The sequence below is a fragment of the Camponotus floridanus genome, unplaced genomic scaffold (genome assembly GCF_003227725.1).
Source record: "Camponotus floridanus strain SB8 unplaced genomic scaffold, Cflo_v7.5 scaffold7, whole genome shotgun sequence".
Classification (NCBI taxonomy): Eukaryota; Metazoa; Arthropoda; class Insecta; order Hymenoptera; family Formicidae; genus Camponotus; species Camponotus floridanus.
In genome coordinates this window covers 824030-850410 of record NW_020229838.1, presented here as the reverse complement: position 1 = coordinate 850410, position 26381 = coordinate 824030, and the positions used below count along the sequence as shown (strand labels likewise).

General features: G+C 33.8%; 1 protein-coding gene across 2 annotated transcripts; it reads left to right on the top strand.

Moving 5' to 3' along the window:
• The first annotated feature begins 1376 nt into the window (after positions 1–1376).
• LOC105251593 (nose resistant to fluoxetine protein 6) lies at positions 1377–25853 on the top strand. Of its 2 annotated transcripts, none has more exons than XM_025413793.1 (13): positions 1377–2259; positions 5537–5733; positions 8846–9054; positions 20002–20255; positions 20342–20512; positions 20818–20911; positions 20985–21104; positions 21230–21395; positions 21834–22009; positions 22608–22737; positions 23124–23447; positions 24518–24692; positions 24921–25853. In XM_025413793.1, the coding sequence occupies exons 1-12, from the start codon at positions 1812–1814 to the stop codon at positions 24641–24643; spliced, it is 2415 nt and encodes an 804-aa protein (XP_025269578.1). In that variant the 5' UTR covers positions 1377–1811; the 3' UTR covers positions 24644–24692; positions 24921–25853. The 2 variants fall into 2 exon arrangements, with proteins under 2 accessions (XP_025269578.1, XP_011256830.1); XM_011258528.3 differs by having other exon boundaries at positions 23124–23441; positions 24921–25851.
• Positions 25854–26381: the final 528 nt, after the last annotated feature.

The following is a 26381-nucleotide window of genomic DNA, read 5'->3' as shown; positions in this document are numbered from 1 at the left end:
AATTTCGGCATTAACGTGATCTGTTTAATATGTAATGGTGAAATTATCATGATACCGTTTCCTCGAAAACGCGCGCGGACGAGGGAACCTCAAGTAACACATAGAACGTAATAGGCAATTAATACTCCAATAATAACAATATTATTGGATTGACCGTAATTGAACCACTCGAACGTTCCCTATGTAACAGGCAGTTATGTGCATCGTAATGTAAATAGTTTCCGAGCTGCTTGTCTCGAGAATTAAACCCACACGCTATCCTTTTTACTAATTAAGCGTTTCGCTAATTTATATGTGTAAGACATATGCATAGATGGATAACTATGGACACTTGTTGAAAAGTGGATATCTTTCGCGATACTTATCTAGTAAAAAAAAATACGAACTGCCTTTGCGCAATCTATTATATAAAATAATTATTGTTAAAGCGTAAGGTGAGGAGAGAGACCAGAAGCTAAATTTTTATTAGACAAATTTGAAAAGTAAACTGTCGTTTTACATAAGCAAGTCTCTATATCCGTCTATGTAATATGTCATTGCGTGATATATCCCGCATTATTATTACAATTACGTAAAGCCATATTTATTACCATAAATGCTGATTAATAATTAGAAATGAAGCGTGTGTGGTCGTTTTTATCCGAGAAATTATAGTGATATTACACAATGCAAAATATTTGATCAAACTTTCATGAGAAATTTAAAGCGCGATTTACATCAAAGTATTTTATAACAAGAGATATTTATAAAGATAACAGCTGATATAATATTCCGCTGATATTATTATATTAAATAATTATTCGATTCGACAAGTCTTCTACTGAGCACAGTGGAAAAACTGGCCTAAGCCACGATATTTCTTTGCGACTCGGAGAAGGAAATGCATTTACGAAGGTAAAGTGCATCGTTGTAAGAGAAAGGGAAACCCGGCGAGCGAACACTGCTGCAGACTTTATTCGCTTCATTCAGTGAGTGATCCTTAGTCTATCATATGTACGGGCAACTTCCTTCCTTTATTCCCCTTTAGTCCCGTGATTTTTCTCTCGTCAACGTCAATCAGTGAAAAAAAACGTGCGCGTGTCGTGCGATCGCAAAGTGAGATTTGACAGACTCTTCTTGTACGATAAAACGCGATTCACATCACTTCGAAGTTTTTCCTTTTTTTTTTTTTTTAATCGATATAGTGAACTTTTAAAAACACGCCTGACGTAATAGACGTTAATTTAAATATATTGTACACCGAGACAAAAAGTGATAAAGTCTTATAAAATATATAAAATATTTTTATTAATATATACATATATTGAAAGACACAGAGGTTTCTTAAATACGACACTTATTTAACATTAACTATCGATTATATTAAATATTTCAAAAGTTACCGGTATCGTAGACCATTATATAAAGAAACGACTTTCTACAATTATTGTCTCTTTTACGGCAGTAGGCCAAGAGAGGTTGGTTTATTTGCTAAACCATTGCAGTCTCGAGAGCGAATTTGCACGTGCTTGCTCGTGCAAAATCAGCGGCACGAACAAGCGCGATTCCCCAAATTCTGCATTTCGAATCGGCATTTCCCGCATTCGCATATCTCTTCAAGCATGCTCGAGAATTCAATTGAGTAAACACTCATTACAACTAGGGTATTACCATCTCCTTCGGAGGAATTTCATCGAGTGTTAAGATGACGGTATCCGGGGAACTTAATGACGGAAATCGATGAGCTCGATCCCCTGTATAAAATCTAGTCGATCGTTTCTTCCCAACGCACAAGTGAATTTTGCATATCTTTATTAATAAACGAAGGTAACATGGCATATTCATCGAGTTATCTTCTCGCGATTCTACTTCTCGCTTACGGGATTCTCGCGGAAAAGGAATCGAACATCCTCAAGCTGAGTAAACCGCAAAAGTTCGTTTCGATCGAGACAAAGACATCAAACTTTAATACAACGGAGCACGAGGAAGAGAAGAATGAATCTAGGAAGCCCTTAATTGGCTTCAGCAAGAATAATCCGGAGCTAGATTGGAAGAACTACTTGAAAATGTTCGAGGGAAATGAGGAGAAGCATCGGGACCTCAACATCGATTTCATGAAAGAAAAATTCGAAAAAACAGCGAACAGTATACAATGGCTCGCTGATCTTTACGATCCTCTTAGATGGGCCAGAGTACCTGGGAAACTTCAGGATGAATGTCGAAGGGATATGGAAAGATTTCTCGAGGCGCTGACAGACGGAAAACTCTGGGCCGCGAAGAGTAAGTTATTCTGATTAATCAAAGTATATTAAAAAAATTTCCGAGATTCTTCCCTTTAGATGTTTCCACATTATAAATTACTTGAGTAATTTAAATATACCAGAGAGTATGGTAATCATCGCGGTTGTATATATTAAGAATAATTTATATTCCTTATTTCATTTCGTACTCTGAATAAAGAGATTTTAATGAGAATAATAAATAACGACTTTTTAAGAATGAGATGACAGAAAGAAAAAAGAAAAGAATGATTAGGAATTATAAATTCAATAAATAAATAACAAGTCTTACGGGTGATAAAAAATACGACTTTTTAACAATAAATCATAATTCATCGCTTTAAGAAAATATTTTTGATCGGTGAATATTCAGGTAAGATAAGATAAGATATCTGGAGATTTTATGTCAAGATATAAGATTTGTAAGTTCAATTAGATTCACGACTATTATATGATTGTCAGTTAAGAATGGCTCGCTAAAAGTTTCATTATTTTATGAAACTTTTGCAACTTCTCATCTTGTAATAATCGAGATGCTTCGACCTAGTTTACAGTTTAAGTTCAGTAAACTCTTTGACATTTTACAGCATGTACTACATCGCGAATCTTTACACGTTTTTCACGAATGTCACAAAAGAAAATGAAATTCAGCCGCTACTATCTCGAACATAACATTTAACAGGATTTAGAAGAAAATCAACATTGAAGTTGTGCAAATGAATCGCTGAAATATTCACATAAACCCGGAACTCGGGACTTTTTGAATTCAAAATGAAGTGCACAGTTGTTTTCGCGAGTCAAAATTTATTCTAAAAAGAACTTTACGTATCAATTAAAAAATATTATTTTGTCTTTTTTAAAATTCAAAAGTTTTTACACATTCTTCATATCTTTTATACAAATCGTGTTATATATTTCCTACTAATTTAATTATAAAATTAGCCCTTTTCTACTAAATTATAAATCCATTCATGTTATAAATAAATTCTCTTTCTCAGACTCGAGGATAAATAAATACATGTTGTGAAAATTGAAACACGAGTTGAAGGAGGAGATAAAAATGTAAACACGCATCAAGATATTTATTACACACTGTGTTTGTATTCGAAATTTCCGATATTTCGGTAATATTTCCGGTTGAGCGCAAGATTTCCTTCCCAACATTTGCACAAGCAAATTTTTCTCGAGAACCCTCTGGCGATGTTCAATGATGCAGCAATTGTAAGAAATTATCATCGTGAACTATCGTTCACGATGATATTTAAAACAAAAATTAATTATATAATGATATAACATACGTGGCTAAATTAAGAGGGAGGGGCAGAAGAAAGGAGCATATTAATAAAAATATCTTGCGCAAGTATCATATAATAATAACAAAGTCGCCGAAGAGAATTATCGTTCGTGCGGTGCCACCCGTGATTTTAGAAAGCTGAGAAAGGCCTGAGAAGCGCAATCGGGCTCGCAATGAAAACACGCAGCTGTGCGGTGTTAGAGGCTGCGAGGCTGCGGAGTCACCTGCGATGATCTATAGTGACTTCCGGTCATGGAGCGCGCGAATGTTGCATCCGTATTATCGATATACCAACGCAATATAATGTCGACGGATGCAAATGCCAGAGGCCAATCACACCGCGCCGTTTCACGACGCGAAAATTGCGAAACTGCAATCGCGACACGCGACAGGTGCATCTTCGCACCATTCGCGGATCCGGGCGCATGTGACAGCGCGGTTCGAAAACGAGCCGAGGCAATTATGCTTAGAAAGCGACGCTAATTGTCGGGGATAATTATTTCGTCCCTGACTCTATTAACGAGGCTCCACTTTATCCCTTGCGGGATGTCATTATTTACATGGGGAAATTTTGAAAAAAATATAGAAAGCTAATTGGAGTAATTAATATAATGGAAGAGATGGCAAATGTGACGCGAGTCTTGTAGCGCGAAAAAGATTTAAAATATATTTTTATGTCGATCCACAATTTAGTTTTACATCAAACGAAAATAATTACGTTATGCAATGCAATTGTGAAACAAGCAGGGGCAATAAACTTGAGCAATTATCAAGTCGACGCGCGGCAGGCAATAAAAAGTTGCATCGGCGATTTTGTGTCGCTGTCGCGAGGATTGTTTCCAAATGGCCCACGAGCTTGCATTACGCAATTTCTCTCGACGTCTCCCGATCTCGTAGCTGTCATAATGCAATGACGAGGCATTATTCCTAAAGCCAGGGCGTCATTAATCCGTCGGACGCCGTTACGCCATTGTTGCAAATTCCTTCGCCAAAGTGCAATGTGGCTTTGCGGCTCAAAACAATTCCGTAGTGACTTTATAGCTCTTTCTAACCACGTAATAAATCATATACATATATGGGCAGATTATAAAATTACGAGGCCCAACGACTTAACTTTCGCTGAGAAGTCAGAGACCTAAAGTCAAATTTCATACTGAAACTTTATAACTCTTCCCGGCCGCATAATAAAATAATATATGTAAACACAGATTATAAAATTAAATGGCTTATAAAAAGTCCAAGAATTGAACTTTCTCTGAGAAGTCAAATCATCTTCCAACGCATAAACGCATATCGGGAGATATATCGTCCATGTCGAAACTCTATTTCATCGCCGTTTACGATATGGCTTGTTAAAATTTCCGCACGTATTTATTTGCGTAATACTAATTTCTAGATTATCGCACAAAATTGATCGCATTCGCGATAATGGAACACGCGCTGTTACGTTCTCTCATAACAGTGTTCATCCAACGCCAATATCGGTATATGCAACTCGACCGATGCACTTTCTATTCTCGTGGTCAGTCCAAGTCAGTCGCTTTACGTAACTGACAATGAACCTTCCGTCGACAGTCCATGTAATTGGGTCCTTCGGGTAATTCGAGGCTACGAAATTGCATTCTCTAGTGCGGACGGTTGTAAAGCGATTCTTTTTCACGATGGAAAGAAAGACGGAGGGAAAAAAGGCAAATTGTACTGAAACATGCGCAGCATCCGGGAAGCGGATCGTATCTGGAGCGATTTCGAGAGTTCTCTCGAAGGAGAGAACGTGGCGTGCTCGTTGACGCGAAATTCGTGCGAATTTTTCGCACGTCGTCGCATACGCTCGTCTCGCGACATCCGGCGATCACGGAAGGATCTCTTCTTTCGAGAGACACGCGATAAGAAGAGTCGTGCGACAGCGCGACGCACGTTTATCTCGTTCATTCCGCTCCGATGATCGACAATATATTTCTCAACTTCGTCTGGTTTTTCTTTTCAGTGTCGGACGCGAGCGGCCGCTACTCTTCGCAGTTCTACTTTGGCAACAACTTTTGGCTGGGCTCGAGCACTCTTTGCAAAGAGCTCAATGTCACGAACAGAAAAAACGTAACGGACAACGATGAGCAGCCACCATTTCCTCTCAAATTCCACGTTGCGAGGTTTTATTTAAATCTCCCGAACGGAGTCGATTATTCGGTAAGTCACTTTCGGCTCTTTTTGTATCTTCCTCCGTATTACAATGAAATATTTTTACATTTTTATTCCTCGACAGAGAAATGATGCCAAAAATATTCCCGCGAATTGTTACAATATTTTTCTTATTTATTTATGTATATAATCTATAATATATAATTATATAATTATATACATATTAATAAAAATAATAAATACATATATTTCTTAGACTTGATACAATTAATTATGCGATTAAAATATATAAAATATATCAGCAAGCAATTTACGGGGATAATTTTGCTTTCTTTTCCAATTTCTCTATCGAACATATCTACATATCTTGTTACAATTTTATCATCGCCACGGTTGATTACATTGTATATAACAGAGAGCAACGAAGCAGATATTATGACAAGAGAAGCATTTTGTGAATTACTGTATTTACTACTCGACGACAGTTTCACCACTCCGAGTGCATTCTCGAGTGCACCGCGATTGTGGATAAACTACTGCAGGAATTAATTAAGCGCGCATCGGTGCCAAACGCAAGCTGACGAAACCATCGCGCGTTTATCGGATTATTCATCAATCATTTGTTTGCACGTATCACTTTAGATAACTGTAGCACCGTAAATAATTCGCGTTTAGCCGCGATGACAGTGGCGCAAGATCGAAACGTAATCGTGTGATAATAAATGATCAATTATGTAGTCACTTCACTTTTAACAAGATAGATACGAGAGATGTCTATTTCTAATCACAAGTTTGCTTGATAGTTGACAGTTGAATTGACGTTTGAGTTAAATGATAAACTTGTATTATTTAAATACTTGTATTATAAATAATTCATAATATATTTTATTTAATAGCAATATGTTTTTATAAAACATACAGGAAACAAATTTTCGAGCATTAAATTTCGCATTATTAGCATATATTTGTGAAATCCATATTTTCTACTCATCCTTGGCACTCATGATTATATCCGGATTAGAGAAAGAGAGAGTTTTGATTTATATATATAAGTATTTTGTATTATAATTTATTGTGAATTAATCAATTTAAATAAAATGAAACAGTGCGTTATGAGCTAGGTTGATAAATAACTCACATAATAATTCTATATAATAGTACGGAAATAATATTGGAAATACCTTCAACTTTTTTAATTTACGAGGATAGAATATGGTACATATAAAATTACGTTGCATTTATATATGAAAAGAATGAAAAAAAATTAATATGTATTATTACACAGTATGGTACGTAATTTATATATCAGTATGTAATCTAATCAGTGTATATATAAAAATATACAATAGTATTTATTATTAAATTAATTATTATACTTTTCAAAATTTACAAATATACATGAGAAATATATGTAAGCCTTATTTATACATATCTTATTGTTTTCAATAATTTAAATAGCTTTACTTTTAATTTTCTCCAAAATCCTTTAGATCCTTTAGATTGAGTATTTTTGTGATATTTTATTGTAATATAATATGTTTATAATTTTTATTTTAAAAAGTGAATCATAAAATCTATTCTTGTAAGTTATTTATTAAAAAAATAAATAATTTATAAAGAAAATCTCTATATTTTTAAAAAAATAATCTAACTATTCATATAAAAATTTCAATTCTTTCAAAAGTCCGACTCTCATTTTAAAGGATAGAACTTTAAAACTTTTTATTAAGTCGATTGATCGGATTATTCGAAATTGAGAGAAAGACAATATAAACTCATTTTATATTAAAATTACAAAAACATAATATAATATTTAGGCTCTTAATTTTTTCTTCTTCTTTATTATAAAAAATTTTAATAGTTTTCTAAATTTAAATTGTAACTTTACATAAATAAGCATGGCAAATTTGTAAAAATTATTAACTAAATAAATTAAACATATATGAACAAATGTTATGTATATATCGTATATTTAAAAAACTTGATCAGTGATCCATTTATAATCTCACACATTACTATCTAATATATGGAAACTGAATAAAATTCAAATATGACAAAAGCTCTCTCAAGATCTCTTTAAAATAAATATCCGAAAATAGTAGAGAATATAAGACGCAGTCTGATCGGATTTTTGTTAAGTCAAAAGTCTAATAACAGCTGGCAAGCTAGTTTAATTTCCGACCAGCAAAATAAAATTTCTATTTGTACTAATAAGATTGTTTAATGTGTGTGATTTGCTGCTCAAAGTTCCTAAGTAGCACTATTTTAAGCAGTAGGAAACCGGTTTGTTTCTAATCTTATTATTCTTGCAAAGTTAAGCGATATCATTATGTGTTAATTACTGGAGTTTCCCTCCTAAGTCATTTCACGTTTTGCATACTGTGATTCATGCAGTGTTTCTCGATGCGGGATACAAATTATCCGCCAAATAATAAAAAAAGGCAGGTCGCGTCGATCCAGAACTAGGAGTTTTAAATTCAATAAAAGCACTTAGAGCTAAAAAAAAACCGTCTTCTCGTTTTATCGACTGCGTCGGGGGAGCAAAAAAGAAAGAGAAAATGAAATTGCACGCGGTGCGCCACGCCAGAAGCCGACGGAAATAAAAAAGTGGAAACTGCGTTTTTTTTCGTAGCCAGAGATTCCCGTTCCCACTGCTGCGCGATCGATACGTCGACGCGCCTAAACGAAGATTATAATCTCGAACATTGCAGCGAATTCGACCGTTGGCACTGTATTTTTGCGCGAAAAAAATTCTTTTGAGCTGGACAAAGGATTTACCGGCAGATTGGATTATTCGCCGAAAAAAGTTTGCAATATATTCATCGCTATTTTTTTATGTGTAAAAACCCAAGTAAACAGAATGAAATATACGGTACCAGCATCGTAAAGGATGCGAGTACGTGTTCCATTTTTCGAAAAATGCATTTCTCTGTCAGTTTTTTTTGTGATAAAACGAGACATATCTTTAGATAAATCTTTATTTTTTTTAGATACGGTCAGTATCTGTTTGCGACAAATAGAGAGGCATTAAAATGTCGAGGAAACAAATTCTCTCTCTTTCTCTCTGTTGCAACAAGATTTATTAATCAAATAACTTTCGTAGGGAATAGAGAGAGAATATTTCTCCCTCTCTAACGACACCGTTTCATCTTTTTTCCAGACACGTCAGGTGTTTTTGGGTCTCTGTCTACCGGGTACATGCGATCGCGTATCCCTGACCTCGATGCTAAGGGCCAGCGCTGATAGAGTCGAAAGCGAGGGCAATTCGACTCATCGATCGAGCGGCCCGAAGATTCACATTGTTACGGTGAAGCCCGTGCCATCGAACAATTACTGCGCCTGGCGAGATCCCAAATTTTACGTGCTCTCGTGAGTAATCTTAAAAATCCTCTTACGGCCAGAGTGCCCGTAAATTGTTTATTCGGACGGAATTCTATTCGGCCGGTGGACTTTACGATATGACTTTTTGCAATTACGCAATTCAATATCGCTGCAAATGCATCAATTCGGCTGAAAGATACAACCGCAACAATGTTATTATTGTTACGAATTTATTATTATTATTATTATTATTATTGTTATTATTATTATTGTTATGAATATGCAAATACCCATTAAACAACAATAATATTTTATGAATATTGATCTGAATAATGTATCCATTAAATATTATTATCTTCTTACAATGTTTGATATTGTATTTAAAATGCAATATATATACATATATATATATATATATATATATATATATATATATATATATATATTGCATTTTAAATAATATATATATTGCACATATATTTATATATATGTACGAAATGTAATTTTTGATAGCATTTTAAGTGAGATCGAGCAGAAAAATATTCATATCATTTAAAGTGAGCGAAACACTTGAGCTATCTAACGATACAACTTGGAAAATTTCATTCCGGAGCACGATGCTTCAGCGAAACTTATGAAACTAGCTTGCCGTACTTTCGACAAACGCGCGAATACCTTTTCCTCTTACATTCGAATAACAAAGTTGAATCTCCTGCGATATTGAAGAAGGAGCAAAAAAAAATCTTCTTATAGTTCAGCAACATCATTTTTCGTCGATCGAAACATTTACTTTCAATTTGAATATAATATCGTCCAACTGCGCTTGTATGCGTATTATTCAAACAATTTGAACAATTCGATGAAAAAACTAGATGCATGCAGAATATCTTGAACCTTAAATATCGATGATTTTTTAATAATCAAAAGAGCTAGTTTTTATTCAATAAAAAAACAAACCAAGTCCGGAATATTTATATCGATATTCAACATCCGAGTGTATTCTAAAAGCTTTATTTACTTCGTTGCATGCAACGTTATGCAGTTTCGCTTTATCGATTTTTTACAAGGTATATTTTGCGCTTTCATCTATGATGAAAATAAACGATAGAAATATATGGAAAATTTCAATGGCCATCTATCGATTACTACGTGTTGATTTGCAATATCCGAGCGAGAATTGTGAGATATTCATGCTTATACATTCACTTGAAAATAAACACGAAACGATTCGTATTTACCGAAGTCATAATTGCATGTTTCCTGTTTAATACAGTTATGCGACTGATGCAAAAACTTTACAATCGCATATTATACGCGACGCGATTGAAAATAAATTTATTTTCGTGGATAGTTTGCTCCGATGTCTATAAGATAAAGTCTACTTAAATTAACGTACGATGTGATAGAAAAGATACGTCCTAATTAGACGCGTACCGTCATATGTGGTGAGTTCTAACAATAATTAATTACACAATCTTTCTTATAACTTTCGTAGAAAATAAAGCCCTAGGATCGTGCAGCGAAGATAATCCTTAAAAATGTCTCTAGTAAATCCTAGAACGTTATATACAATGTTCAATTTTGTGTTTTCAGAAATTTTTTTATTCCCGTAAAGAAATTTATATTTTTTAATAAAACATCACCAGTTATTAAAAAAAAAGGAATTTTCTCCATAAATTTATATATATATATGGTTGTGGATTAATATTGATAACAATAACATATTCTACACATATGTTAATTGATGCAAATGGAGTTAGTGGAAATTCTCAATTTGAATAGATGTTGCGTAAACAGATTAAAACTAAACTACGAATGAATTATACATCCCTACCTAAAATCTATAACTAGGAATCTAGTTTAAGTTCCACATAACCAGATGCAAACTGTGTTGAACTGAAAGAGACTACCGAGGAATATATAACACTGCTGATCGCGTATATTGCAGCTACGGCTTTCGAAAAGTTCGATCCGCGACAGAAGTTATGTCTATGACGTGCGGGAGAAAGCAGGAGCTCGGGCTAATTCTGGATTACAGTCGAACTTTGGAATATAATCCAAAGTTTGGGCTTCGTTAATGGGCTTCGCCTGTGGAAAGGAGGCACGTAAACGGATCCTGGCCTTTCGAGAAAGTCTCGTAGACTTTTTTCTGCCTCGATTCTGTTGCACGATCGAAAGTTACACCTTTAGACGAGTCGCCGTTCAATCGACACGATAAGTGGGGAACGATATCGTCGAGAGACATACTCGATTATTTATATTACGCGATTGAGAAACATCGGCCGATTATGTAAGCGGTGCAACGGAGAAAGAAAGTGCGGAAAGTGTGTTACGCACGTGAACACCTGACGGTTATACGTGGATATACGAGCGACATCGTAGCTCGCGAGTACATGAACACCGTGGCAATGAATTAATATCGTGAGATTTTTTGCCATTATGTAATCGTGGGATATGTACTTGACGCTGTCATACACTCGATTAGATGAATGAAGATGATATGTTCTCTTTGCAAAAAACGAGAAAGCTCGATTCACCTAAGTAATTCATATACGTACACGTGGTGTTTCACGAGATTTGACGAGAGATCAAAATATATAACCGACCGCAAGACAATCTAGCGCGCAAACTTAATTGAGAAGTCTATCGAACGCTTACAAACGCTTTCAATTTAACTTGGTTTAAGCGTTAACAACTTCGATCTTACCTCAGACTTAATATTCCTCAATTTGGAAGAGTAGGGGAGAGCGAAGTTTGCACGTAGATACGGTATGCATCGCACGGAAAGCACGCGGAACAAGTCCGAGGGTAGCGCGGCCTCTCCCCTTTTTCTCTTTCGCGGCAAGTTTTCCAATTTGCGTCCGTCAGGAAAAAAAATTGGCGACCGGCCGTTTGGAGTTGGTGCCAAAGCTATATGACACTTAGCATACTTTCGCGGTTGCGTTTCACTATCGAGAGGAAAAGGAGAAAGAGAATTGCGATACGCGTTGCGTAATGCGTATCTGACGTTTGCGAACAAGGTTCCCCGCAAATAACGAGCGCCGGACGCAACGTATCATGGATGTCAAATTGAGCAAGTGTCATTGCATAGGGAGACTGGCGATTGCGACTGGTGACTGCGGCGTCCTAGTCTTTTTTTAAGACAACTCGGCAATAGTTATCGTGATATGCAGTGACGCGCAGTGACGTCATATAAAAAATTGCGTGCGCGTAATTCTCCAATTTAAAATTCTCCAATTTAAACTTTGTGTCTCTTCTTAAGGGAGAACGAGGCGCTTTGTCAGACATGCGAGTCTTGCGCGGAATACCCGTTGAATGCGTTTCGAAAAAAATGCATACATATTTTTGCATCGATTACCTTAATCATTTTTTTACACGCATATAAATAAGATATTACTAGTCACGACTCAATCATGTATAACTCATATATAATGTCACTCATATATAATACTTTGTTAATGTTCATTCATACGTATCATTTTTATAAACTGTCCTATCTGACTTTATAAAGACTGCAATTTTTTATGTCACAGTAAGATTCCTGACTCCAATTAAAAGCTAGCCGTATATAATTAACTTTTACTTAGTCATGAGAAAATAATAGTAACCTTAATACTATGCAATAGAACTGAAGATTAAATTAAATTAACGTTACTTATTGGGAAAAAATTGCCGACATAAAAAATTATCGACATAGTAATAAGTTATTTCATAAGAATGTCATATATCACGTTCTCAATCCTGAAAAGGTTGATTTATTGGTACGATATTATCGCGATATTACTTCATAGCATTCACTGTTGCATAAAGGCGACATGGTATTATTTATATCGATTTGCTAATTGTGAGTTTCTTGCATTTAGTGTAAGAAACGGGAAAGCAGATTTATTCTCTTCTCGTCCCAGAACGTTAATCATCTCCCTATCGCGTTACGTAATTTGTAATGCAATTACAAAGCATCCGTTGAACGACCGATTGCCGGACACATACGTACATCTATATATGTGTCATCGATGGAAAAAATTGACATAGGACACCGGTGGATTGACAATTTTCTACGTCGTTTCTATTTTTAGATCGATTGCATATGTAATAAGCACGTCATTTTTAATCTAGCAAAAATAGAGAGTGGAATTTCGAGAAAATCGATGAATATTACACGAAAATTTGTATTCGTCCATAGAATTCTGAAATCTTTTAAAATTGTCGCAATTCTCGACTCAATTGCGTTAGCTCATGTATCTTTGCGAGTCGCAAATTAAATGAAAATTGAACAGTTGATTGGCCAATAGACACTTTATTTAATTTACGCAATCGCACGATTTCTAACTCCCGGCAATTTTTAATATTCGATTGCCGGCGCATACACGTAGTTCCGAGAATAGTCGCTTATATTTAGAAGAGTGCTATCGATTGCCGTCGCGATTGAAAGCTGTGGCTTGAACATGTGTAGCTGGAACAATCCTTTAAGCCCGATGAAGCCTCGAAATGTCCCAGTTGCAGCTATAATATTATTGCGGAGCAACGTGTGCGACATGTCCTTGCGGTAATGCAACGATGAAATAATGAGAATGACGATGCGGGATTGTCCGGTGTTGCAGGAAAATTGCATAGTTCAACTTCCAAGGAGACTTACAATCTAATGGCCCGATTTCACAGCTCGTGGCCGCTTCAAAAAGTCATTTCGCGTCGGTACAGAAAAAGAGAGAGAGAGAGAGAGACCGGTTCGCGCAAATTTACTCACGAAAAATTTCACGGCTTTCCGATACGCGTTGTTTTCCGATTTCTCGAAACAATTTTCGAATGACCCGAGCGACGAACGGCATGAGAATAGAAACGCCTCTCCCGGTATAAATTTCTTCCGAATACAAATGCAATTTGTTCTGCGGATAAATCTGACTAAATTATTTCTTTACAAAGGTAATAATAGCGTCAGCTAGACAAGGACGATGGCGTAGTTCGTAATTTATTATTAAGTCGTAGCCTCGGCTCATTTCGCTGCCGAGAAGCAAAATGAAAGAACCTTCTCCTTAAATGCGGCCTAAGACAATGTAGATAAATCAAACGGGATAAATAAGGCTTTCCACCACTACGTGACGAGCGTGTTAAATTATTAGTCTTAAATTATCGTCAAATCGATAATTCCTTTACCTTATCCTTTACTTGGCCTTCTTCAAATTCATATAATGTATGATGAATAAAATTGTATTAAATAATTATATCGTTAATAAAACGCATTTCGATGGGCGTTGGTATTCTACATGAAATAATATATTATTATTTATGAAAATTATTATTATGTATTACAATAATATATATTATTTGATTATGCTTCAGATTATTATTCATATTAATCCGTCGAATTAAATCAGGATGCTAAATAATAATTTATCTTTAAAAAGTATATAACAAAGATGAACATTTAATGCAGAAATTAAAAATAATATTAAAATAAAGCTTTATAATATTTAATAATATTAGTATAATATCGCGAAATAAAATACAAATAATACATCAGATTAAACGTGAATCAAGTTTTCGATGTGCAACGGTGAAGAATAATCAATTGCGATCTAAATCTCGAGATACGTGTGTATAACTCAATTCACCAAGTTGGAATGAAAATAAAATAGTATGTATGTCGTAAATAATCCTTGTGAATGCAATATGTCACAATCCTCGGCGCGTTATTCTTCAAAAATCGCTAGAGTACTAACCATACATCGCATCGTGCTACACTCACGAACCACATGATAGATCTTTATGTATGCGGTCTTTTAAATTTTGATATAGACCCTTTCCGGTGTCTCTCTTGAACGCAGGTTAAGCAATATCTATCGCGTTGGTACACAGATTCAAGATATTTGCACGGCAACAATTCGCGCTGCACGGTTGACAAACAAGGTTGACAAACAAGCAATTTATTCCTCAACGTTGCCAGAAACCTAAACATCGTCCATGAACAACATAACAAAATTTAAATTCACACAAAATCGTTATTATTTAAAAGAGATCTTCAATTCAGTTTATTATTTTACAATCGTTTTGTGATTATTCTTCTAGAATAAACATATATGTATAAACATATATTTATCTCGAAGTGGAAATAAAATGTATGAGTTATCGATGGAAATTTAAAAGGAAATTGTTATATATAACTGTGCTTAATTAAAACGCGATGCTAAGATGCCCGGCGTTACCGGCAAGCAATTATGCGTCGGTCGACCATGCAACGCACGCACTTGCTGTGTATCTATTATGTAAGATTGTAGAAAGCCACCGGGCGCGCAACGTGAAAGTGTTTGAGCTGTCGTCTGCGTTTCGACGGAATGCGGGCCTCGCCACGGATGCAAATCGCGTCGCAGAATACGTTTGGTCCAATCCATTAAATTGTTTACGGAAATGGAAACCGTCAGATGTGCAGTGATATTACCATACGTGGTATCCGGCTTATCCCGCGCACGATTTCAATTGCATATATGCACATGCACGTAACATATACACGTTTGTACATACAGAAAGAAAAGTACCGAACCGACGTGTCATTTTATTTTCGCATTTAATTCGAAATTAAAATTAAAATTAAAATTTATTTAAGATTATAGGATATCTGAATTATAATTTCATATTATAATTTGATAAAGTACAGATAATTAATTCAATTGCTCAGGAATAGAATTTAGATTTAGAGGAAAATTTGTGTTTAGTTTTAATATTTTCGTTGGAAAAAAATTATCGATCATTTTTTATTTCTAATTTAAAACATAAAATATGCAATTTCGCGCATTTGGATATATTTGACAAATATTGTAATCTTTCGATAAATATATCGTGAGATTGCAATGTAAAAAAATGTGTTAAATTGATTCATCCATTATCAGAACAGTCAAAAGCGAAACAATATAAAAGATATAATTTCCATGTATACACTAACAATTTCGTGGTGACTGTCGAATGGTTGTTATTTATTTCATGACATACTCGATAAAGTGAGAGAAAAAGTTTTCTTAGACGATGAAAGTTGCAAACGGAGACTGTAGTCAAAGGATTAAATCAGTACAGCGAAAATACAGAGTGGTAAGAAAAAAAAAAGAAAGGAGAAATAAAAGTAAAGCGAGATAAAGAAGGCGCGACAGAAACTTTCCTTGTGAAACTTTTGTTTCGAATCGCTTCGGATCGCTTTTTTTTTCCTCTTCGCCAAGATTTGCAGGTAGTAGCGCGTTAAAATGGGTCAAATGTGAAGAAAAAGAGAAAAGCTCGTGTTGCCATACTATTTTGTACGGAGAGAGCGGTATTTAAGCCACGCGAGAATGTGCTGTGGGGAGATAAAGAAATCCGCAAAAGTCTTTTTTCCCTCCTCAATTCCTTTTCCCCTCAATTCTCCGACAAAAATAATAATTTAAAGCTGACAAGAAGATATAAGATGGAAGTTTCTACGGCGAGAATAACACGTGGCCCAAAATTCACTGTTTGAATTCGCTTTATGCATCTATTTTTTCGTGGTTTTTGCGGTAATCGGTGATGCGAAAATACGCAAATAAGACACGCTATCAAATAACTTCTAACATTTCAATCAAATATAATAAAAGCCAATATATTGTAATGATAAAAAATAGAAATTAAAGATAAAAATTTTGAAAGAGAATACACAATGACATGATCCCTTTTTATTTATACTTCAACATTTTACAAAAGAGTATCCATAATTCCATGTTACATTGTTCGAAATAATTGAATAAAATGTTTCAAAAAACAATAACATTCCTGTAATAATGAACGTCGATCAATTAGAGTAAAAATCGATTTTAAAATGCCTTTAAATACAAAATATGGAAATTAAATTCTCGCGTGTAATTATTCTGCAGCACGTCTATCAATTATAAATCCCAATCATGCGTTCATCTTTAACGTGAAAATTCGATATCGCGTTCGACATAACGTCGTTCTCGTAATGAAGCACGGGGATGTCAATTTTTCATCGCAAAATTGTCAATGGATTCATGTCCATCGTGATTAATCACATCACAATTTGAAACTGGGATACGAATTACAATTTTGTGGGTGTATTTTAGTATCAATGAAATATTTACACATCACAAAAGCCGCAATTTAAAGCAGATAATTACGTATTTTGTATAAAATCGCCTATGCTATTAAAATTCGCGATGAGACACAAGAGAATTCCACAAGAGAACTAAAGTAATTGCCTAAGCATTCCAGTTTCTAGGCCCAACTAATATTATATACGTCTTTATCGTAATGGATATAGGTAAAACATTAATTTCTGAGAGATTAAATTGGAATACGACTGCAGAAAATCGCATGAATGGTTTTCCGAGTTTAATCTCCCGGAACATTAAGCTCTTTCGCGAATCCAATGACCATGTAACCAATGCGCTGTCCAGCAGGAAATTAAAAAAGTTAGCATGCTCCTATCTACTGTACTCGATAATATTTCGTTATTAAATTGCGCAAAGATATAATCGATTTCTTGTTTTTCAATTCTCTTACGATAATATCGAATGTATTTGCAAAGCGATATATATATGGAATGACTTGCGAAATTTCCGGCCGCGCATGTATCTCCATAACAATATATAAATTCATTCCTCTATAATACAATGTATGAGCGTTGAATGCAGAAGTTAGTATTGTTAGCGGTGAACAAATGTGATATGAGTGGTTATAGAACTTCTTGCGTTTACACTTTACGAGCCAAGTTTAAAACCGTGACTAAAAGCATCCCTAAAGACGATGAATTCTACCATCGTCATCAGATGTTCCGCTTAATCTTTCACTCGCCATATACCTCGCTAAATTAGCGTTAACTTTATCCTTTGTCCTCGCTTGGTTTTGTGACAACTCTATTACGTTACGAGAGTTTCTAAGCGCAATCCTGCACATAAAGATTTATGTATTTCATTCATCAAGTATCTTAATTTAATTAAGAATATTTAATTAAGAGTATTTATATAATTTGATTTAAATCATTATCTCAAATAATTTTACCTCGCGTCTCTAGAATTTAAGAAAAAGTTCTTTTGAACCATTAAAAATTGGTCGACTAAGAATATATATTTTTTAATATATTTAATGTAATTACAGCTACACTTTCTATTTGATAAATTATTAATGACATATTACAGCATTTTTCATGACAGATAAATTTATTTTATATCATCTATTATTCATATTATTCAAATATTTGTTAATATGTTATATTTATCATTATACTATATACACTCTTTGACAAAAAAATCAAAACATCCCGAAAAATAATTCTGATTAATACACAGGTGATTAATATACATTTGTCAAGAGATGAAAGATTAATGTTTTATCACTGATGAATAAAGTATGCACGGTGCATTTTAATCACACATCATTATTATTGTTGACACGTGGACTGTCTAATGTACGTTATCTCTTGTATGATTTCTGGAATTGTTTCTTTTAATCCAATGTAATGCCTTTTATGTGTGCTTTGAAAATAAATCAAATATCAATATAATCAGCTTAAGGGATTTAAAAACGGATGTATCATTGAGTGTTTCCTGGTCATGCCGAAGAATTGTTTGATATTCGAATCATTTTTGCAGCTGTTGAACATTGTCTGAAGCAATAAATATATCAGAGCACATATACACGCCACGAAGGCTGGAATTAATCCAGAGATTGATAGAGAAAATCGACTGACAGAGATGATTGATAAAAAGAATCGTTTGATTGTCAAGTCAGCTCGAATCTGACATCATTTTTGTTTATAATCCAAAGAGTAATAGATAGAATTGCATTCTTGCCACTCAGGACTGCTATCAAGACGACCGCATCACATTGTTATTTCCGTCTGCAGTGATGTCGCGCTCGTGAGGAGAATAGAGAATCGCTGCATTGCATCGTATTGTTTTTAGTGATGAGTCACGATTCTGTCTGATATCGGACAATCACCGCATTCACGTCTGGAAGATGACTAGATAACGATCAAAATGCTTTGTTGTGGAACGACATTGAGCTATCAGCAGTGGTGTAATAGTGTAACGAACGATCGATTCGATAGCATTCGATAGCCATTCGCCACTTGTAGTGGTCAGAGGCACATTAACGGCACGATGATATCTGACGTCCATGCTACAACCCATTACTTTGCTATTCTTGACAAGTATAAAAGAAATATTTACCAGCAAGATAATTTCCGGATAACATTCGAATACAGCTTACATCTTAAGAGTGTCTTCAGTATTGACATTCTTCCGTAGCCAAATCTCCAGATCTTATTCTCTATTAAGCACGTATGAAACACATGATGAAACGTCAGTTGCAGCCATCGCAAGATCTAGAGCAGTAACTACACCACATTTGACACAATCTGTCACGGAATAATATCAGAGCTTTATTCGAATTCATGCCACGTCGTGCACCAGTCTGTATTGCTGCCAGAGATAGTTTTATGATATTAATGAATGCTTAAGTGATACCAATAAATTTGTGAAATGTTTTGACATTATAATCCTTAGTTTATTTCAACACCTTAATAATAAATTTCAAATTTCATTTAGATCCGAATTTCAGATTTCTTTGGAATACTTCGATTTTTTGTCGAAGAGTGTATTATAGCATTACTGTTATAACATATTTTTTTGTACATTTTTATATCGGATAAACAACTGTAATTTGTCATGAAAGGAGAAGAAGGTTCTTTAATTAAGAGACAAATTCTTTAATTAAGAGTAATTATTTTAATTATAAGTTAATTACGCAATATATGAATTGTATGTAGAAAAATAAAAATATGTATATATAAATGTATGTAAATATATTTATTTGTACTTTATTTACTATATTTACTATTTATTTATTTATTTACTATGTATACAATTCATATATTGCGAAATATATACGTATTCTTAATACTTCTTATTATCACGTATAATTTAAATTTAATTTTATTCACTTTAAAAATTATCTCATAATAAATTTATTAAACTGTTACTTTAGAGCCATTAGCGGCGCGATACTGATCTTGATGATCTGTGCGACCGTGTATGAATACAGATCATTTTCTCCGATCAAAGATATCGAGTCCTCGAGCATGTCGAATAACAACGACAAGACCAATGATTTCGTGGATAAGAATCTGAATCAAGACCGTACGATCTCGATGGGACAGGAAAACGGTCAGGAGTTGATCGAAAAGGGAATGAAACATCCGCAAAAAGAAAATTCTATTCAAGGGAAAAATGACGGCGAAGGTTATTGACATATATATCTTATCGAATCTTCTTGAACCATATATTTTTGAATTTTTTAATGTCTCTTTCCGTCGTCGCTTTTTCAGGATTCTGGCTGAAATGTCTGCTTGCATTCAGCCCCATTGTCAACGGAAGTAAGATCATTAGCACCGACCCTGCGGCTAAGGATAGTCTAACTTGTCTTCACGGTCTTCGGGTATTCTCGTTGGGATGGGTCGTCATGGTACACACGTATCTCCAGGTCTTTTCCATCGCGGGTAATTTTATGATGAATTTTCCAAAGAGAATTTTTCGAATTTAAGCGAATCGACAAGTAACTCGTAAAAGCAGAACGCGATAATGCATGAAAATTGAATCGTCATTAACTATCATAAGCACTTCAAACTGATCGGCTCGTTCTACTTTCTATAAATAGCTTTCAACGCAATTGATCGATGCTATGATGTAACACAATGTATCGGATTTCCTGAGAGGCGCTAATCGAAGCTCTTCTCTATTTACAACACGTATACTTTCACCGGCTCAATTTTGCGATTAAATGTTTTCTCATTATGCTTTATAGAGAACAAGACATTGCGAACGGTCACGGAGAGAAATTTCATGTTCCAGACCATCAGCAACGCGACATTTTCCGTAGACACTTTCTTTTTTATCAGGTGAGATGAAATTCGCGCGATAAGCTTCTACTTCAATTAAGAAGATACTAATTATTTACAATGTTTCGCGTAGTGGTTTATTGGTAACCATACTCTTCTATCGATCCCTGGGAAATCTGAATACGGAAAAGGGCAACTTCTTGAAGACAAGTTCCATCAAATTCATTATCATGATTCTGTATCGATTCGTCAGGTAAATTTCGTAATTGTATTATATTACTCGTAATTTACTCGTGAAGAGTCTCCCCACAAAACAATTCAATTCGAATAAATTATAGGGGATAATGTATAATCCCCTTTCTTTCTTCTTTCACGTAGATTGACACCAGCTTATCTCTTTGTGCTGGGAATGAACGAGATCGCCATGAAGCACGCTATGGCGAAGACAGTCTTTTCACCACTTATTATCGATCATTTCACTTGTGGAAAATTCTGGTGGCGAAATGCGCTGTATTTGAACTCGCTATATCCGCGTACGGAAATGGTAAGATGATTTATGTTTTTGCTTATCCTAGTGTTACCTTACCTATTTTTTTGCTATTATGTATCACTTACGGGACCAAGCTTTCAACGTAATGTGAAACTTCTTAGGTGCATTTTGCAACAGTACACCTGTCGCAATTTAAAATTAACATGAAGCGATTTACGTACCAAATGATTATAAACAATAAACGCATAAAGTATTGAAAGATAAGACACGATTAAGTAAGATAAAATTTTTATTATTAACCTACTCTCGACGAGTTAATGAGCAGGAAAATTGTTAGAATGTTTCAATGTTTAAAGAGGTATTTAATGCGTCGATTTCACGGTGCGTGAATTTTTCTTCGTCCGAGTTTTCTGCGGGACTTTCGCAATTTATCGCGATGCGCAATCTTTTTAATAATTGAGATACGCGATTATTGCATTAATAACTTTCTAGTGTATGCTGTGGAGCTGGTATATGGCCAACGACACGCAATTCTACGTCCTTGGAATACTCCTTCTTTTGATCTCCGTAAAATATTTCAAGACCGCGGTCGCTATCGTTTTGCTTTTGATCATCTCTTCATGTTTCACTACGTTCTCCGTAGCCTACAGCAACGATTACATAGCCAGGTAATGTACGAGAGATTCCCGATCGATACTTTACGTTCATCACACATGTCGCACTTTCTCGAAATCTACTTACTGTTTAATGACGCTTTTAACACGATTACCTTGCGCATAATATACATAATTTGGCAAAACTGAATATTTTTAAGAAATATTTAGATTACGTATAAACAATGTGTATTGCAGAAAAAAATATTTCAATAATTTTTCAAAATATAAGATAAAAAACATTAATTAAAAATTTCTAATTAAAAATGCTTGTCGTTAATATGAATTATTTAAGATATTGAGTTGACGTGTTAAAATTGCTTATTGAAGGCTCGAGTGAAATTTATTTAAATATATCCTATCATTAAAAAAAGATTGCTAAAAGTTTTAATTGTATCGAGAAAAAATTTGCAAACTTTATTCACGCGACTATTCTATGAAACATAACAATTGATATAGCCTCACTATGTCGCCTGTAATTAAAAGCAGGCTTTAATTTCAGCTGGCATTTATTACAGCGCGCTTTATCGATTTCGTATTTTGCATTATTCGCCTGCCAATGCGGCAATTTCATTCCGCGGTACACAGCATTTCTATCTAATTTTTCACATAGGATTCAGGAGCCATTTGCCCTATTCGATGAACTCTACGACAAACCCTGGTTGAGAGCGGGCCCGTATTTCATTGGCACGATCACTGGATATATTCTCTTTAAAACGAAATGCCAATTAAAGTTACCTACGGTGAGTGTATCGATACTGTTCATAACGGTTTTACGTTTTAAGAGTTTGATCATTCAATCAATTAATCAGCGATATATTCGCACATATCGTGTAGATTTATCGACGAATTAATTGAAAAATCTATATAAGATATAAATCTCAATAAGATTCATTGGCAAAAACGATTAAAAGAATTATGCAAAAAAATGATAAATGTTAATGCGAGTAATTTACATAAATACATTAATAATAAACGTTAAATAGCAACATTCATTTATACTGCAACAAGTTTTTATATCTTTTCAACGTAAAATTTTTCATAAAGAACAAGTAAATTACGTTTCCTAAAGAATAAGTAAAAACAAAAATTTTTTCATATAATAAATAAATAAATCTCAATTTCTTAGGGAGCAGAGTTAATCGGCTGGATACTATCTGTAATGATCATGTTCTCGGCGGTGTACGGATTGTATCCCGGAAATTTGACGGTGCTGGTGAGCTCCGTATATGCAGCCTTGACTCACACCGCCTGGGCAATGGCTGTAGCTTTTATCGTGATCCAATGTTGCACAGGATCAGCACGAATGATCGACAGTTTGCTTTCGCTAAGACTAACGTACCCACTCTCGAGGCTCACATACTGTGCCTATCTTGTGCATCCCGTTATTATGATGATCACGAGTACGCAAATGGATGGGCCGTTACATCTCCATAATGGGATCGTCGTAAGCGTAAAGAAGATTTTCAGATTATTAAATTTATAGAGCTGTGATATATTCATCCAGAATGATTTTTTCCTGTCGGTATAATGCAACAGGGACAATTTTGATTTTATAAAAAAGTGCAAATAAAAAGAATAAAATTATTAACGAACAGAATAAAATTATTAACGAAATTATGTTTTCGAACAATCGATAAAAATTAAAATTAAAAGTCGATCCTTGTAGATCATACTTTTTTTGTTCTGTTTTTGATCACATATGTATCGCAATGTCCTGTCGCAGTTTTAACTATCTCAAAGTGCTTGAAAAAAAAAAATCTACAAAATGTTATATATATTCCACATCTGTAGAAAATGATCCTGTACAACAAAAGTTAAAAAATAGATTCTAAATAGATTCTAAACCTTTTTTCGATTTGATCTTTGATTAAGATCTATTGATTAAGATCTTTGGAATATCTATTATTAAAATATATCAATAATATATTAATATATTAATAAGGTCAAAATGATATATGCGATTTTGAAGAATTAATGAAATTATTACCTCTTTTTAAACTTAATTTTTGATTATCTTATTGCATATGAATTATTCGATATACCGCAACAATTAGCTAATCAAGAATAAATAAACGATCAACATAGTATTTGGAAAAAAATAGAAAATAATGGAAATTGTAGAATAAAGTCATTTTTAAAATACATCGGACATGTTTATTTGTAAAAGAAAAATATTTATTTTTTGGAAATAGAGAATATTGTAATCTTTGATATTTTGATAACTGTTGTAGTTTCAACGCTTTTTGATATAGTATCATTGAAAGATATATAAAAGTTAAAAATAAAACAAAATATAATTTTCCAATTTTTCTCTTAAAAATGATGCTTCATATAAACCAAATCTCACTCTACACACATTTCCAATTTATTTTAAGATATAAAATTTCCATTAAGATATAAAAATTCTACCCGATATAATAGATACTATTGTCGTGTATAAAATTGCGTGTATAAAATTCTAGCATAAATTATGTTTATAAAATGTTTGGATTTAATATGATATATATGTTTCTTCCGCAGCTCATCGTCTATTTTGGTAATTTGGTAGCCTCGTATCTGCTGTCGTTCTGCATTTCTCTTGCTTTCGAGGCACCAGTGGTAAATTTATTAAAATTAGCATTCACCTCGAAAAAGAGAATGAGATAGAATACGATCGATAAAAGAATAAATGCAATTATTTAACGCAATTATTTACGTAAGTATATAGAAATTATGCATGCAAGTTATTCGATCTCAAGTGACTATACATTATAACTATGGATTCATCGCTTATGCGCGATAATCGTAGAATTCATTTACAATTTAAACTAACACAATTTTTATAATAATAATTACAGATTTTTTAATAGAAAAATAATCGATATCGTAAAGGTATCTGAAAAATGCAACTTCTTTTTTATTGATGCATCGATATTTCTTGCAGGTAACGACGTTGTTTCGAATTTGAAGCTAAATTGGAAGATGTAAATTATTGACTACTTTTTTAGAATGTATTCATGACTGTAAATCGCAGATATTCAATAGTTTTTAATAATGGTGTTGTATAAAAAGTCGGATAATTCATTTCGTGAAACAAATATCAACTCTCCTTAAAGTTTTTCTCCCAACAGAAATTGCTCATAAATCAATCTATTATTATTAATGAGTGAAAAATGAGTGAGAAATAAAATATCACAAACAGCCTTTTCAAATATGGCAATCAATCATCACAGAAATAAAACAATAGAGTCAATGTGAAAAGATTCATTAGAAATTAAAAACTGAGAGAAGATTTGAGTGAAGAGTCTCTCAGTTTTGCAGAAAATTCTCGAGGATAATTTTGATTGCGGTTCTCTCTCCTTGCAGAAGCAACTTAATAAAGTGAAATGGCTGAATACGCGAACTCTCTCCGAATCTTGATATATGATTACGACTATGAGTTAAACAGCACGATGCTGTGTGTTAATGCTCCTGCTGTTTATTTACATAATACATAGGAAGGCATTCTCCGTGTCCAACAAAGTACTGGTTATGGAATATGAAGTCACGTAAGCGTAGTAAGAATTTTTTTTCTCATAGTGCATATTTACACGAATGTCTCGTGCCGTGTGCAAATGAAGAAAAATTTAACCGTAAACAGATATGAGATAATGTATAAATAAAGAACATTCAACAAGTGTACAGCATGTTAGAGATATATTGTAATGCGTATCAATCTTTTGTAATTTTTTGTGTGAATAAAGAATAAAAAAAGCTGACTATGGCAATATTAAAATTGCGCAACATTTTTATCGTATAATTGTCAATGTATAGTCAAATGATGTATAATATATATAATAATAAATTAAATCGTGAAAACAGCGTGGAGAGAAATATGTGTGGCATTCCGCCATTTCAGAATTTATGTAAACCATGCGAGTTGACGATTTAATAATTAAAAAAAAAATTAAAAAAAATGAAATGTCTGTTCCATAGAATCGAGGAAACAAATAAATAAATAAAAAAAAAAAAATATATATATATATATATACACATGTATACATTCGCATATATTAGTATGAAAATTTTACACAAAGAAAAAGCTATATATTATATTTTACATTGAACAATATATATTCAGTCATCTTTTTCGAGCATCATTTTTTATTTTACGGATACCTCACTCTATTAAATATTTTAAATTATAGCACACAACATTTCGAATAATATTAAATTTATTAAATAACATGTGTAATGTGATCCCTTTTCGAAATCACAGAGCTCACATAATTTACCACCATATTTCGTAATGTCAAACCAAAGTAAATCTGCGGGTCTGGATATCATCACTTGTTAACATATCTAGACACAAAATCCGACATTCTTTTTCTGCCTTCAACAACCATAAAACGTGACATGAAAAGAG

Bases quoted from the DNA above. Each gene is read 5' to 3' on its own strand.
- LOC105251593 (XM_025413793.1), top strand. From the start codon at position 1,812: ATGGCATATTCATCGAGTTATCTTCTCGCGATTCTACTTCTCGCTTAC. The intron at 20,513-20,817 runs GTAATTTTATGA...TATGCTTTATAG, and splicing joins CCAGGTCTTTTCCATCGCGG to AGAACAAGACATTGCGAACG. The intron at 21,396-21,833 runs GTAAGATGATTT...ATAACTTTCTAG, and splicing joins TATATCCGCGTACGGAAATG to TGTATGCTGTGGAGCTGGTA.